This window comes from Myxine glutinosa, chromosome 5, assembly GCF_964187855.1.
Source record: "Myxine glutinosa chromosome 5, kmMyxGlut1.1, whole genome shotgun sequence".
Lineage (NCBI taxonomy): Eukaryota > Metazoa > Chordata > Myxini > Myxiniformes > Myxinidae > Myxine > Myxine glutinosa.
The window spans coordinates 20,686,787-20,703,749 of NC_136265.1; the positions used below are offsets into that span (position 1 = coordinate 20,686,787).

At 42.3% G+C, this 16,963-nt stretch overlaps 1 protein-coding gene across 4 annotated transcripts in view; it reads left to right on the plus strand.

The window, feature by feature from the left end:
* The window catches only part of LOC137427874 (uncharacterized), an 84,296-nt gene that overhangs the window by 5,334 nt on the left and 61,999 nt on the right, over positions 1 to 16,963 (plus strand). For 2 of the 4 annotated variants that reach the window (XM_078777661.1, XM_078777662.1), the window contains exons 2-3: positions 3,144 to 3,420; positions 8,149 to 8,581. In XM_078777661.1, coding sequence (XP_078633787.1) covers positions 3,316 to 3,420; positions 8,149 to 8,581 — 538 coding nt within the window. In that variant the 5' untranslated portion in view covers positions 3,144 to 3,315. The remainder of the gene's footprint in view (positions 1 to 3,143; positions 3,421 to 8,148; positions 8,582 to 16,963) is intronic. The other 2 variants (XR_013623414.1, XM_078777663.1) reach the window with 1 other exon arrangement.

The following is a 16,963-nucleotide window of genomic DNA, read 5'->3' on the forward strand; positions in this document are numbered from 1 at the left end:
CACCTCACCCCCAGGAATACCTCTGGCTACGGCTTCCCCTTCGCTCCTACCTCTTGTTCATATGTGTGTTGTGCCGTCCACCAAACAGTAATGACTCAATCTCATCTCGCTGATAATATGGACCAACTTCTATCTACTCATCCCAACTCTCTCTTCCTCATATGTGGTGATTTAAATTGTCACCATGTCAGTTGGCTGGGTGTGGGTACCTCTCTCACCAGCCATGGCTCCTCAGCAAAGGACTTCTGCGACTCACTGGGACTGACACAATCTGTCAATTTCCCGACCCGGATCTCAGTCAACGGAGCATCTTCTCTTCTGGATTTGGTGATGACTAACTTCCCTGAAAATGTCTGCTGCTCTTCCTCTGCTCCAATCGGCTCATCTGATCATGTGCTTGGTAAAGTGGACATCTCTCTGACCATTCTCGGGGAGCCTGCTCAGCGTCGACGAGTCTGGCGTTTCACTGAGGCCAACTGGCATGGTCTTCAAGCAGCCATTAATCATCTGGACTGGTCTCCCATCTCTCCCACCTCTGACATCAACTCATCCTGGGAATTCTTCCAAAGTAAATTGCTCTCTCTCATGCACAGTTTTTTCCCATCATCTTCAGTTGTCATACCCTTCCTCCCGTCCATGGTACACGGAATCTTGTGGTGAGGCTGTTACCCAGAAACAACTTGCCTTCGTCTCCTGGAAAGCAAATCCAACAGAAGGAAATCTCATTTCCTTTCACAAAGCCCGAAACAAGTGTGTCCACCCTCAGGAGAGCCAGGAAACAATATCTCTCCGTTCTCAAGACCGAACTCTCTTATCTGTCTCCCTCTTCCAAATCCTGGTGGCGTCTGGTCAAATCTGTTTCTGGTGTTTGTTCCCCCTCCATCCCCTCCCTTACCTCAAACGGCTGCACAGCTGTCTCCGCACGTGAAAAAGCTGAATGCCTCAACTCTGTGTTTGCCTCTAAATCTTGTGTCCCAAACCCATCCCTCTCTGTACCCACCATACACAGTCGTACCCAGCTGCTCCTGGACTCTGTGTCCTTTCCTCCTGACGAGGTGGAAAAGTTTCTGTCAACCCTCGACTCTGATTCTGCAACTGGACCTGACGACATCAGCCCACGGGTCCTAAAATCCTGTTCTTCCGCTCTTTCACTCCCTCTCTCTGTTCTCTTCACTCTCTCTTTTGCTCAAGGTCAACTGCCATCTGCTTGGAAATCAGCCAACATTACCGCTTTACACAAAAAAGGTGCAAAAACAGATACTAGCAACTACAGACCAATCAGCCTTCTCCCAATTATCAGCAAAGTCATGGAATCCATCATTGCTTCGGATATGAAATCTTTCCTCTTCTCCAATGGCTTGATCTCTGATCATCAATTTGGTTTCAGACCAGGTCTCTCTACTCTGGACATGCTGCTTCTGATGTCTCAACAATGGATGGAGGTCCTCAATGCCAAACAGGAAATTAAAGCTGTCTCCCTCGACATTTCATGTGCCTTCGATACGGTCTGGCACCCCGCTCTGCTCACCAAACTCTCCTCTTTTGGTATCCATGGAAATCTCCACGCATGGCTGGCGGACCTCCTTTCTAGTCGAAGTCAACGTGTGGCCCTGAATGGGTTTCTCTCATCTCCTCTTCCTGTTCAGGCTGGAGTTCCCCAAGGCAGTGTTCTGGGCCCTGTGCTTTTTCTGGTCTTCATCAATGATCTCTCTGACTCTCTTGAAAATCCTCTCTATCTCTATCTCTTTGCTGATGACTCCACTCTCTGCCGCTCCATTCCTCATCCCTCAGATCGGCAGTCTGCAGCCTCCTCACTCTCTGCAGACCTGGACAAAATCACAGACTGGGCAAACAAGTAGAACATGTCTTTCAATCCTGACAAATCTCACACTCTCACGATGTCTCTCCGAAAAGACCAACTGGACAACCCTCCCATCTACTTTCTGAATAATCCTCTCCAATAAATTCTGTCACTCAAGCTTTTGGGTCTCACTATCTGCCATGATCTTTCCTGGGAAAACCACATTTCCAAGCTGACCTCCAAAGCGAGTCGCCGACTGGGCATCCTCCGTCGTGCGAAGTCCTTGGCACACCTGAGCTCCTCACCACATACAAGGCTTTCATCCACAGCTCAATGGAGTACTGCTCTCCCCTCTGGGCTGGTGCTCCTGCCTCACACCTAGCTCGTCTTCATGCTGTTGAAACCAAAGCGTTCAGAATCATTGGAATCTCCCGCGAATACGCTATCTCCGAGGGCCTTTCACTTACTCACCGCAGGCAGGTTGGTGGTCTTTCTGTCTTCTACCGACTCATCTCCGGCCTTGCTCCCCCAGCTCTCTCTGGGCTCTGTCCCCCAAATAGTCCTACAGGTCGCACAAGATCTGCCTGCAACCCTCTTATGGTTAAACTGCCAAAATCAAGACCCTCTGCTCACCTTCACTCCTTCATTCCTCTTTTCTCCCGCCTCTGGAACAAACTCCCTCAATCTCTTCAATCCCACTCCTCCCTCCAGGTCTTTAAAACAGCTGTTCACCACCATCTCTTATCTTCCCCAATCCATAACCTTGATCTTTTCTACCCCTGCTAATTTCACCCCAAATCCACTTTTTTGAAATACCAACTTCTTTCCTGGAAGTCCTTGGTGTCATTGTGTTTTATACCTATCCTGCCTCCCCCCAAGCCCTCTCCCTCCCACACATCTCCCGATGTCCCTGCTCTCAAATGTTGTGTTTGTGTGCTTCCTCCCCTTCTCTTCCCATCTTGTCTACCGCTCCCCTTTTGATATACTTTGTTTGCTTGTTTGTTTGATTTGTTTGTTTGATTTGTTTGTTTGATAAATGTTAGCTCTTTCATGAGCCTCGATTCTGGATACAAAAAAAATAAAAAATAATAATAATAAATAAATAAAATCAAATTGTGTCTCAGTTGAATCCAGGTGCTCCGCTGTCTCCGACCACTGAGAGGCTTCTATAAGAACTCGGACGGACATCACTCCGACACATTCCTGTGACATTTATTGTGTGGTAGTGCATACTCGAATGGTGCATATTGCTAGATGTTCCAGGCTTGCTTGTACTAATTGCTAATCCATTGTTACTTCTATGATTATGGTACACTGATACAATGCTTGTGATTTCTTGCAGGTGTTGCTAGAGATCGAAACTGAATTAAACCTACGATTGGGACAATGTTGTAGATTTGGTTTTTACAACAATTAATTCAGTTTCTTCTCTTCGTCTTGAACGAGAACAGCATGGCTCATCAGCTGATCCAAGTTCCAAGTTCCAGTTTTCTGCGCGGACCCCCAAGCGCCAGATGCGCTCCGCTCAACTGCTACACTGGCTGAAGCTCCTGACTAATCATCTGAATTCGCAGGAGGGAATCACCACGGACACAAAGCTTGCAGTGTTGCAATCCAAGGTGAATCATACTGTGTACATGTCCATTACACAGTGCACTACGTACGATACTGCTGTGGCCGAGCTGCGACGTATCTACATCAAAGCACGAAGCGCGGTCTTCACCCGACATTTGCTTGCGTCTCGACGACAAGAGCCCACGGAGACCCTAGACCAATTCGCTCAAGACCTCCGACGATTATTGAAGGACTGTACCACTGTACCACTGAGGTACGCACCCATGCACAAGTCTGTGATGACCTTGCTCGCGATGCTTTTCTCTCAGGCATTAGGTCGCAGGTCGTCAGACAAAGACTACTCGAACAAGGCGACTTGACCTTCAAAACAACCCTTCGGTTATCTCACGTGTACACCGAAGCACAGGTACAAGCCGACTCGTATGAACGCCCAGAAGTCACTGCAGGGATATCCCGACAGACACGACCGGAGAGAGCCACCGCCGAGCTAGAGGATGCTGCATCCTCGCCGGAATTGGAGGCACCTGATGCGCTCGAGGACCCGAGTTTGACAGCGGCCGCTGCTGCTGGACCCAAGCCAGGAAGTAACGCTAAGTGCTATTTCTGCGGGATTCAGAACCATCGCAGGTCACTTTGCCCGACTAAGGAGGCGAAGTGTCATTTGTGTTCGAAGACGGGTCACTTTGCAAAAGTTCGTCGTTCGTCGTGAGGCCGGCGAGCGAGCTCGACGCTGAATGTGCTTATCTCCGCGCCCGCGGAGCGAACAGTGCCTCGCACGCCTCGCCCGGCCTTGATTGGAGTCGCCCCTCTCCGTGGGCCCCCAGCTGAGAGCTCGAACCTTTATGAGACTTGCCGCACCGACTAAACAATTCGTGCAATCACAGCGGTACGCAGCATGATCGTCCTTGACAGGAATTATTTTGACGCCCAGCCCTCTACCGGGTTTGGCTCCCTGATCTGCGTACGCTGGCTTCGAATCTTCGCATGTGGCGCGAGCGCCCTCTGGTGGCGGCACGACCGACCTACGATCCACTTTGACGACACAAAAGCTGGGATCTTCGCGCGTGGCACGAGCGCCTTCTGGTGGCGGCACGACTGGCCTACAAGCGACTTCAACGGCACGAAAGACATTAGCTGGCGTCGCACCCATGCGCGAGGCTCGAGCTCCTCCTCTCGACGACAACATCTGCAGGGCCACCTGGCCTGTCCCGTGCTATTATCCCACTCATGATTGAAGGAATTTTTGCAAATGCTTTAATTGACACGGGATCCACTGATAGTTGTCGATTTTCGACTTGTTCAGAAGCATGGCTGGCCGATTCTCGGGACAAAACGCAGAATCTTCATGGCTTCTCAAGGACTATGGCTCAGCACAAATGGGGAATGTCGACTGAAACTTGTAATTAAGGGTCGAATGTTTCCGGATGTACATTTAATGGTCTTACCAGCATTATGTGCAGAAGCTTTGCTAGGACACGATTTTCTCCAGCGACATGGGTGTTTGGAAATGGAATTTGGTGGCACTGATACTCTTGCTGTGTGTGCTCTTGCAGGGATGGAAATTGAACCATTGTCGCTGTTTCCGAATATAACCACTGACTGTACTCCGGTGGCTGTTAAATCGCGATGCTACTCACGGGCTGACACGCAATTCATTGCTGAAGAGACTGTGCAGCTGTTAAAGGAAGGTATTATCGAACCTAGTCGGTCGCCTTGGCGGGGCCACGTTTTGGTGGTTCGAACAGAATCGCACCGCAAACGCATGGTAATCGACTATTCGCAGACGATTAATCGGTTCACCCAATTAGACGCTTACCCGCTCCCGGGAATGGATTCTCTGGTACGCCAGGTGGCACAATATTCGGTTTCCAGCACTCTCGATCTACGTAGTGTGTATCATCAGATTCCAATCTCCGAGGCAGATCGCATCCACACTGCGTTTGAATCCAGACAGAGGTTGTACCAGTTCACCCGGCTGCCATTCGGGGTCACGAATTGGGTAGTGTGCTTCCAAAGGGCTATGGACGACATCGCGAAGGAGAATTTAACCGATGTCTTTGTTTATCTGGATAAGCTCTCGGTTTGTGGGTACGACAAAGAACATCATGATGCTAATCTGAAGCGCTTCATCGAGGTTGCGCACAAGTATCGCCTGACTATGAACGAGGCTAAATGTCGCTATTCTACTCGAACGATAGATCTCCTGGAGTACACCATGACCCACGGCTCTATTGCTCCGGATAAGGAGCGGCTGCGACCCTTGCTCGACATGGCCCCGCCCCACGATCGAGCTTCTTTGAAGCATGCTCTCGGGCTGTTTGCCCATAACTCTAAGTGGGTTCAAAATTTTTCCGAGAAGCTACGCCCACTTGTCGATTGCGATGCGTTCCCCATGAGTCAGGCTGCTAAGGCTGCTTTCCATGGCCTGAAGTCCGACATAGCTGGCGCCGCTGTGTCGACGATAGACGAAAACAAGTCCTTTGTTATGGAAAGCGATGCTTCGGATCACGCGATAGCTGCTACACTCTCTCAAGGGGGACAACCTGTGGCCTTCTTTTCAAGGACTCTCTCCTCCGCGGAGCGAAGACACTCGTCTTTTGAAAAGGAGGCGTACGCCATCATTGAGTCTATCAGGCGCTGGCGGCCATATTTGCTTGGCAAATGTTTTGAGATCATTACGGACCAACAACTGTTGCCTTTATGTACGACACGCAACATACTCAACGCATTAAGAATGAGAAAATCACTCGCTGGTGGATTGAACTAGCCGATTTCTGTTACAAAATCAAATATCGCCCAGGGAGGGATAACCTCGTTGCCGATGCTTTATCGCGGCCTGCGATGTGTGCGAGCCTCACCTCTTTTGAGGATCTGCGCGTTCTTCATGACACCTTGTGCCTTCCCGGTGTGACGCGTTTCGCTCTTTGTGCGCAGTCGTAACTTGCCCTATTCCATTGAGGATGTTCGTCAGCTCTGTCGCACTTGTTCCGTTTGCGCTGAACTCAAATCTTGCTTCTACAACCCTCCGGTGGGTACGTTGGTCCAAGCCACTAGGCCGTGGGAGACATTAGCGATGGACTTCAAAGGACCCCTGCCGGCTTCACCGGCTCCGAGTAATTCTCGTCATCTCCTCACGATCGTTGATGAGTTCTCCCGATTCCCTTTTGCTTTTCCGTGCGGTGATATGTCTGCTGCTACGGTTATCCGGTGCCTGCGGAACTTGTTTTCTATGTTTGGGAATCAGGCCAATGTGCACACCGATCGAGGCGCGGTGATCTTGTCCCAGGATGTGAGGAACGTCTTGCTCCAGCATAATGGTGCTTCGAGCTATACTACTCCGTATCGGCCACAGGCAAATGGACAGGTAGAACGCTTCAATGGCATTATATGGAGGGCCGTTTCTCTGAGTCTTAAGTCCCGCGGCCTAGGACTAGACCAATGGGCTTGGTCACTACCCAGGGCATTAAGCTCGATCAGGACTTTATTGTGCACCGCTACAAATCAAACTCCCCACGACCGGATGTTTTGTTACTCGCGGCGTTCGGGCAGTACTCGACCTTTACCAGGCTGGCTTGCTGAGCCTGGACCGGCTTTTCTCAAAAGCGTGGTTCGCACGAGTAAATATGACCCGCTTGTGGACAAGGTGCAGGTTCTCCAAGCTAATCCCGAGCACGCTCGTGTGTTGTTGCCCAATGGACGGGAGTCTACGGTCTCGGTACGCCACCTGGCCCCATGCGGGGAAGTTTACGAGCCGGCTTACGACCCAGTTGAACCGACAATGGAGCATCTACCGGCTTCCTCCCCGCTACATGCACCCGATCCTGTTGGCCCTGTGGGTCCACCGCCGTCACCCGATTTAGGCGGATACTCCGATACAGGGGACTCCGGTCTTGGGGATGTTGTACCCAGTGGTTACCGGACCCGCGCCGAGAAAGGAATTCGTCGCCCCGACCGCGATGGTTGGACTGACTGACATAGACTGACAACTGCTCTTCACTGATATTACTCTGTTGCTTTCTGATGATATGTGCTGCGAGCGTGATTTCTGCCCTAGCGGAAGTGTAGTTTTTATGGCGAGGAGAATGCAATGAAATTGTGTCTAAGTTGAACCCAGGTGCTATGCTGTCTCCGACCACTGATAGGCTTCTACAAGAACTCGGACGGACATCGCTCCGACACATTCCTGTGACATTTATTCTGTGTGGTAGTGCATACTCGAATGGTGCGTATTGCTAGATGTTCCAGGCTTGCTTGTACTAATTGCTAATCCATTGTTACTTCTATGATTATGGTACACTGATACAATGCTTATGATTTCTTACAGGTGTTGCTAGAGATCAAAACTGAATTAAACCTACGATTGGGACAATGTTGTAGATTTGGTTTTTACAACAATGTGTATTAAACAAGACGAACAACTGTGACCCTGAACGCGACATGATGCTGATGTCGTTTTCGTAAATTATACCAACACATCAACTTCAGATTGGGAGAGCATCTATGTGGTACTGAAGTCTTTGAAGACAGATATTTTTGGTCACAAATACCTGGAATTAGATTGGCCGATCCAGCTTGCGCCCTTATTATGGGCTCTTCAGGATAACGTTATCCCAAATCAATATTTGTGGTGAACAAGCTGGATACGTTTCCTGTTTAACTGGATATGTGATCAAATTGGATAAGATTATGACTCGCAAAACATTCCAAACTGTGTAAAGAAAATAACATGTACAACCTTTCTGTGATTAACATGAGCTTTGTATCCCTGGCAGGTCATTGGTGAAATGGAGAGCTTCTTGGAATGGCTCCAATCACAAGGACTGAGAGCAGAAACAGCCCAAGCAGTGATCGATAAGCTTGGAATTGAGAATCGGAAGGTTATTCGAGCTTGTACTGAGTCGGATCCATTGCGGGACGAGCTCCTCTCTCTCGCCAAAGAGAAATTTCAATTTGCAATGTATGCTGACTTCTGTAAATTTATGAATTCTTTTTCGAAGCCGCAAGATGTCCAGATTGCAGGTTCTTCTCTTTTGGGAAGCATTTTCGTCAACTTGGAGAATGTTATTCGGGAACTTTCCAGTTTCTGTGAAAAGATTTTCGCATCCCAAAATGTTGAGCTGGACCACGATTCTGGTTTCTGTGGAATCGGGCTCAGTGATTTCTGCAGTCTCCAATTTCAGGATGATGGATCAACACCCAACTCTGGTAGGTGACGTATTTTTATGCCTCCGTCGACCAAGTCAAAGGTCAAAGTCTGTAATATGTCTGTAACTTGAGAATGGCGAAAGTGATCCAATTTAAACTTGTTAGACATGCATAATGATGTAAGGATTAACTGATTAGATTTTGGGGTCCTAAGGTCAAAGAACAGACGTCATGTCATGTAAAAATGTGATTACTTGAGAACAGCTGAATTGATTTATATCAAACTTCGTACAAGTATTATAATGATGTAATAATATGGGCAGATGCATATCGGTCAATGTCGTGATGTCGAAGAGTGTCATTCTAGTTTAAATGTAACACAGCATGTCAAGAAGTAACCTTTATTGGTTCACGAGTTATCAAACAGAGTGACCACTATATTCGTCATGGGTGTGTGTGTGTCTGTGTGTCTGTCTGTCTGTCCGCAGCATAACTACCCGATGATATCATCCGATCTTGATGAAACTTTGGTGGGAGGTTGATATCATGATCTAGTTGTGTCTTGCCTTGAGTGGGCGTATTGTGCCCATTGTGGGCGGAGCAACGCCCAAAAAAGTCGTCTTTTTAGGGGGTAATCGAGTTCAAGCTACATCTTCTCCGAGGGAGTTGGTGGAATCTGACAGGGGTTTTGGTATTTGGTTAGGCCAATGTCACGTGTCCAGCCCCATTCTAGCTTGATTTTTCATTTTTGTCACAAGGTCACAAATGCTAGAAAAGTGGATTTTTGATGGTTTTATTACATTGTTAGCTTCCTGATAGGGTGAAATGTCATACATGATCTTATATTATCACATGCATCATGAAATACAAGTTTTCCAACAAATTTCAGAATCTTTGTCCTTTGACCTTTCAAGGTCACAAAGGTCACATTTTCAAAGTTGTCGGAATCTAACCAAATTTTCGGTATTGTGTGGCTAGCTAACCTCATAACTCATTATACATTATTAGTCCCCAACCGGTGTACACCGAAGGGGACGATAGCTTTGCACGCCGTCAGTCAGTCTGTCAGTCCATCACGCAAAGAACAGTTTTCCGGACTTTCTTTTCTAAATGCTCGATGCTAATGATTTCAAACTTGGCACATGGTTTTCTCATGATAAGTTACAGATCAAGTTCGAACTTCACGACGTTTCGATCATTTTTGACAAAGTTATGGCATTTTGAACTTTGGGAATTCTGATAATTCTAATGATCCTTAACTCGGTGCCATTTTAAGTTTTAATTTCCTTTAAAAAAGATTTTCTCTGCAATAATAGGACCGATTGAGATCAAATTTTCACCGCAGGGGGGACTCGGTCTGAAGAATATTTTAATGGTAATTATGACGTCACAGGTCACGTGGTTTTGCTGCCATATTGTTTTTCGTGAAAACACGAAAACCCCTTTTTCTCTACAACGGCTGAACGGATCGAGGCCAAACTTTGCAGGCAGGATCGCATACCCATGACGAACGAAAAAGTCAGCGAGCATGACGTCATGCGTCACATTGTTTCAGAGTTATGCCGTTTTTAAGCATGAACCTTTAAAACCGAGCTCCGACGTCATTTTTGAGCCAATCGAGGGGAAACTTCACAGATCTGTTCAGCATGTCAGTCTCCTAAAATGTCCTTTTGTTATTTGCGATAGGGCACGTGGTTTGGCAGATATCGTTAATCAAACGAAAATATTTTTTCAATGGATATCTCTTGTTTATTCTGGAGTTCTCCTCAAGCCGCACCACACGACCTCAGCCTCGTCTGCGAACGTCAAAAGCGCGACGCAGCGCGTGCTTTCGGGAGGGGTGGAGCCAAGCCGAGCAACATATATACAGTCGCGTGAAAAAGTAAGTGCACCCCATGTAAAGTTTTGACTTTTTCAACATATTTCAACATACAGCTATTTGATCTTCATTTCAACACAATTGACAGATAAAGGTGATATAATATCACAAATATCATGAAACATTTACATTTTGAAGTCCATTGTATAATTTAAATAAACATGAATGCAAATTTTGCATGTGGAAAAAGTAAGTACACCCTTGGCTCTAATAGGTGGTATTGCCCCCTTTGGCAGAAGCAACCTCAAGTAGGCGTTTCTTATAACTGTCTACCAGTCTCTGACAACCTTTAAAACGATCATTCATTCATATTCAGGCTCTGACATCGACTGGGAGAAATTTTTGCCCACTCCTCCATGCAGAATTCTTTCAGCTGTGCGATGTTTGAGGGGTTTCTTGCATGCACAGCTCGTTTCAAATCCCCCCACAACATCTCGATGGGATTTAGATCCGGGCTTTGACTTGGCCATTCCAGAACCCTCCATTTCTTTCTTTTCAGCCATTCCTTGATGGATTTACTGGTATGTTTAGGGTCATTGTCATGTTGCAAGGTCCACCTTCGGTTGAGCTTCAACTTTCCGACAGATGGCCTCACATTATCCACAAGCACCCTCTGGTACAATGAAGAATTCATCGTGGATTATATGAAGGTGAGCTGCCCAGGCCCTGCTGCAGCAAAGCTACCCCAAACCATAATATTTCCACCACCATGCTTTACAGTTGGTATCAGGTTCTTGTGGTCAAATGCTGTCTTTGGTTTTCACCAAACATGTCTTCTGATACTGTGGCCAAATCGTGCTACCTTTGACTCATCTGTCCAGAGCACATTGTTCCAGAAGTGCTGGTCTTTGCCTGGGTGTTCATTGGCAAACTTTAGTCTTGCCCTGATGTTCTTTCTGGACAGCAAAGGTTTCCTCCTGGCACACCTCCCATGTAGATCAAATTTGTGCAGCCTCTTTCTAATGGTAGACTCGTGCACTTTGACATCAACAGTGGCAAGAGCTACCTGTAGGTCCCGGGATGACATTCTGGGGTTCTTAGAGACTTCTTTCTGCATCTTGCGGTCTGCTCTCGGGCTGAACTTGCTGGGGCGGCCTGGCGTGAACAAGTTGGCAGTTGTTTGCAATCTTCTCCACTTGTAGATGATCTTCCGGACAGTCGACTGATTGATTTAAAATTGTTTGGAGATCTTTTTTAATCCCTTCCCAGACTCGTAGGCATCTATAACCTTCTTTCTGAAGGCCTCAGAGAGCTCTTTTGATCTCGGCATAGTGACACCAGTAGATGATAAATGTTGTTCCTGGGACACTCCCAAATCTCCATTCACTTACATGTAAATTTTCCTCTCACCTTCACTTTTCCTCATTTCCCTGAAACACCCCTATTCCTACCCCCCCCCCCCCCCCCCTTAATGTAGTCCCTTCGACCACTCTACTAATGAGCCTATAAATATATTATCTCTTTCTAACTTTTTAAAATCCCCCATTCTCCTTTGGAACTCATCTCGATCTAGGATATTTATAAATTGAACATCATCTTTATTTTTTATCTGAGCAAGAATAAAATGGTGTGTTTCACGGAGGGCTCTCGTTTGTCCTCCTCCGGGTCCACATACCATCTTAAAGTTGTAATATATACCAGGCTGGTATCCATCAAAGTTCTCACTCCACTCTAATATATTTTTCTTCCCACCCTCCATTACCCCACTTCACAAATGAATGCGTTTATCCGTCTTGTGAACTTTTTCACCAGTTATTTCTTCAATAAGACTTATTTGATATTTCTCACACATTATGTTTACCGTTTATATACCAAGGTTGTTGTTTTCTCCACTCTTTAGTTTGGTTGATACTTGGTTCTATCATTTATATAGTAGTAAAAAAGTTGGCGGTAGCCCGTTAAAATCCCTAACCCCCCCTTTTAATCTTATCGCTTATATATATTTTAGCACTTATAACCATAAGGAAGACTATCAATTCCATTTCTAAAATAAACCTCATCATCAAAAGCTCCAAGAGCTTTTTTATTTGACTCTTCTGAATATAATTGATGTTTATAACTTCTTATTGAATTAATCTTTCTAAACTCTTCTTGCTTTGTTGTTAAACAGTTATAATAATGCTCAAAGTTTATTGTTTCTTTAATAACATTCTTCTTTATTCCCTTCAACTTCTTATCAGTCTTTTCAACGTTATTCACAATGTATATATAAGCATAAGCCTTTGACCTCAATCCCACAAATTCACTCATAACATTACCTTTTAACTCGTCTTTAAACTTTCCAATAACCTTTTTATTTTTATCCGAGTACAATTCACTCTTCATTATATTCACTTGTATCATAGAAGTCAATGTCCTTTAACATATCTTTATAGATATCTTCTGTTTGAATGTTTAGTATGAAGCTGTCTGTATCCACATACAACAATGACACATTATCCTTATACTTTGATTTTCGATTAATATAAAAGTAATCATCCATTAATGACTTTGACAAGTCAAGAATTGATGTTCCAATGTAAATAGGTTTATCCATTTCAATACTCTCTTTAACCAAATGGATCGCACAAAAGTTCTCACGAAAGACCTCAGCTCTTAAAAAACTCAGTCTATTAATCAATTTTGATGCTTGTTCCCAAGATGTTGTGAGTCTGATGTTTTGTCTTTTTCTTACATTCTGCATGGTCTTACCAAAGACCGCATTATTCATCAATTTATAAAAGTCTTTCTCAAATTTTGTTTCTGCTTTTGTTCTTTCAACTGTATTAAAATCAATGTACTCCTTTAACCAATGGCTTTGATTGAACTTTAGAACCCTATGGATCTTCTCCACTCTTAGGCCTTCTGATAAATATTGTTGCAAATTTCTTTGATGTACAACATAATTTTTCTTATTATATAATGTAGTAAGTAATTTTTCTGTTGTTTCACCTTTTATACCAAATGATTGTTGGCAATCACTCAACCATTCTTTTTTTGGACTTTCTTTTTCACAAGCAAATGGTAAATCTTTATGTTTATTATGAAGTTCTTCTGGATATTTAAAATCAACCTCAAAATAATAACCGACTTTAGATTCATCCAATTCTTTTTGTGTAGAGATACATACATCTTGTAAAACTTTTTACGGTCCTTTTCCTTTGCCCATCTTAGTTTACCATAAGGAAGAGACTGGCTCATTGCCCACCCATATAGGTTGTTTGCATCGTAGTACATCAAGTAAGAACTCTCTTTCGTTGTATCATAATTTGGAAGATATTTGTTATTTGCTTTTGAATACCTCTTAGAACAGACTTGTGAAATTCCACCTCGTTTAGCCTTTTCAATAATCAAGAGCATATCAACATCGGTTATCAAATCCAAATCTTGTTTCGTCATTTTCAACATAGCGCTCCAAGCCAATCCAGGTGCTGTGTAGTAGTGAGCAGGGTCCAATCCTTATCCAGTGCGACAAACACATCTAAAGGACTCAAATACATCAGCCAATAAAAGAACATCAGTTTTGAGATACAAATCGTGATACTCGCCAAGATTCTTGATGTTGTATTTTTTCCAAACATTTTGAGCATGTACATAATCTTTGTCAGATATATGAGTATTGTTTAATTTGTTGTAGAAATTTTCTTTTGAAGGAAGTTGTGTTTCATTGAATCTCTCAAATGAATCCATATAATCATAGGGGTAAATTCCCTTTTGTGTTAGTAAATCTTTGTTTGAAAAATACTCTGAAAGACATGGAAACTCTTTTAGATTTTCAACCAGTTCAGCAAGAGGAGAATTCATGAATTTGTAAGTGTCTAAAAATCTAATATTAGTTATATCATAAGTATTTTTATTTTTTTAAATGTTAAAGCCTGTTTTTATAAAGATTGTTTTTGTAAAGGAGATGTATTTTTGATCTGTACTTGGAATAGCACTGATACTCCCAGAAGTCTTTGAAAGTTCATTAATAAATAGATGAGTATCACAATGAGCGTTGTTATGAAGAAAGACAGGAATGAAAGAGGGGAGTTTATAATTAATATTACAACTTTGATGAGCCGGTCCTCTATATTTACCAGTGAGATGACAATGGTCTCTAACCTTTAAACCTTTACCAATTTTTTCCTCACAAATATGACAAACATTGTTTTTTCTAAATTCACTTTTCTCTTCACTCGTCAAGGACATTGGTTTATTGGTTTCTCTCATTATCTTGGTTAATCGAACACAGTCTTTTTCTAGTCGTTTCACAAACTCCTCTGGGGAATTTGAGCCTCTATACACCTCTAACTTGTTATATTCATCACCAACGGATGATTTGATATAATAACAAAAACCACAAGGAGTATGTTTTTGATATTTATTTGTGTATGATTTTTTTGGGTCTGGAGAAACAGTATCAAGTTTTTCTAAAATACTTTCAAAATCAGCATATATAACAAATGGATGTTTTATTGTTTTCTTTTCATCTTTGAATGAGATTTTTGAGCCTTTTTTAGGCATATTGATTACCGTCGATTTATGTTCGCCACAATAATTTGAATGTTTGTCTAATCTTTCTTGTGAATTGAAGAAGTTAAGACAATGCAAACAAATATATATTTTATTTGTTCTCTTACAGACTTGTGGTTTTATTAATTTAGCAATATCTTTGATGTAAGCATAATGATTACTTTTCTCTGAATTAAAATATAGAAGATTAATATGAGTTTGTTTACAATTGTCAGAAAGCTTTAAAACCTGAATGTTGTTTGTTTCTGTTAGACCATAAACATTAACTGATAAATTATTCATCTTTTCAAATTTAGGAATATCATTTAAAGCCAGAGGAAACTTTAGATCTTTCGTATTTAATGTATTCTCATATTTTTTATAATGAGATACTCTTTCATCATGAAAATGTGGAGGATGTAAGTGTGCTAGAATAGACCAGAGAAAATATTTATTGTCTTTATTTTTGATATTGATAACTGCTTTTCTATTTTTGATAACACTGGGTAAATCAATGTAAGAAGAAGCGTTTAGAGGATTTGATTTAATAATATGAATGTCTATGAAAATAATTTTTCCTATATTGAATCCACTTCCTACGATTGAATTATCCACATCTTGCTCTTGTTTAATAAGTTCATCATAGACTCCTGATGTTTTAAAATCTTGATATGAAGATATAAAGTGTGGCTCAGTTCTCATGTAAGGTGTATCTATAACTCCTTCGTCCTTTGTCATTTCTAATTTTACTCCCATATAAAATTTAAGTGGTTTCATTTCTTTTAGTGTTTTTTCAATCAACGTTTGAACAGCAGGTTTAACTATTTCTACAGCATCAACTATAGACTCTGGTTCAGGAGGTTTGAAGTTAAAGACCCTTATTTTAATATGTCCTTTGAATGCGCCATCAGAGTTTTTAGTTGTGATAAAATTTGATAAATGTAGATTTGTTTTAAGATGTCTTTTAAAGCCTTCCTTAAGGATATTTTTATTACAGACATCGCAGTGTTTTGTTTCTCGACCAAGTGGAGATATTTGTTTGAAAAGATTTTTTGTGTGTTTGATGGTTTTAAGGTGTCTTTTGTATTGTTTATATTCTTGTTCACAAACGTCGCAATACGTTGCTTTGATCATATTTATATAGTAAAATTATACTTAAAACAAAGTGCCTTTTTACAGGCTTTTTATATATGAAACTATACTTAAAGTAAAACACCTTTTTACAGGTATACTAAAAGTAAAGCGCTTTTTAATCACAAAATTCAACACTAAAATCATCATCACTATCATCTAAGTTCAATGAGAACACAGTATCATTTGTGTACACTGAATTATCATCACTAAAATCACTATCACTATCACTCATTGATTCACTATCATCATCAATAAAACTACTCATAACTATCATTTGAACACAAACTATTAGTATCATAACTATCTTTAGATCCGAGACTCAGTATCATATTCAGATCCTAGACTCTCAGAGTATTGACTGTCAATATCACTCATTTACATACCATTAAACTTCCATCAATATCTATATATTTTCTTTCATTAGAACTAATAACCACAATATTTTTTACATTAAATGTTATTTTCAAATAATCTCTAATAATCATGGTACGGAATGATAGTTCACCACTAATATTCATATTATTAATTTCACCCACATCTTTGGGTCTATTAAAGAATATACAAATGTTTCCTCGAGAATCGTTGATGGTCTTATCATTCATTTTCAAAGCTTCTTTAGCAATGATCTTTTCAAGCTTTGAGTAAATTGCCAGTAGTAGTGGAGAAACTTTTGTCAAATTTACTTTAATAGAGTTATTAATTAACATAGCTTGTCCCGCAAATTTAATAAAAGGACACGTTATTCTCCATTATGGGTTTAATCCAAAAATTGTCATATTTATCTTTGTTCAATTTAACATCTTTGACATATTTTTCTATATCTTCCGTTGAAGTAGAGATTGATTGAAATTTGTCTTTTGTGTTTTGAAACATTGTATTTATTAGTTTTTAAAAAACGCATTTAGTTTAAGTAAAAATTTCCTATATAAATATGATAAGTTCTGAAGGATATTTAG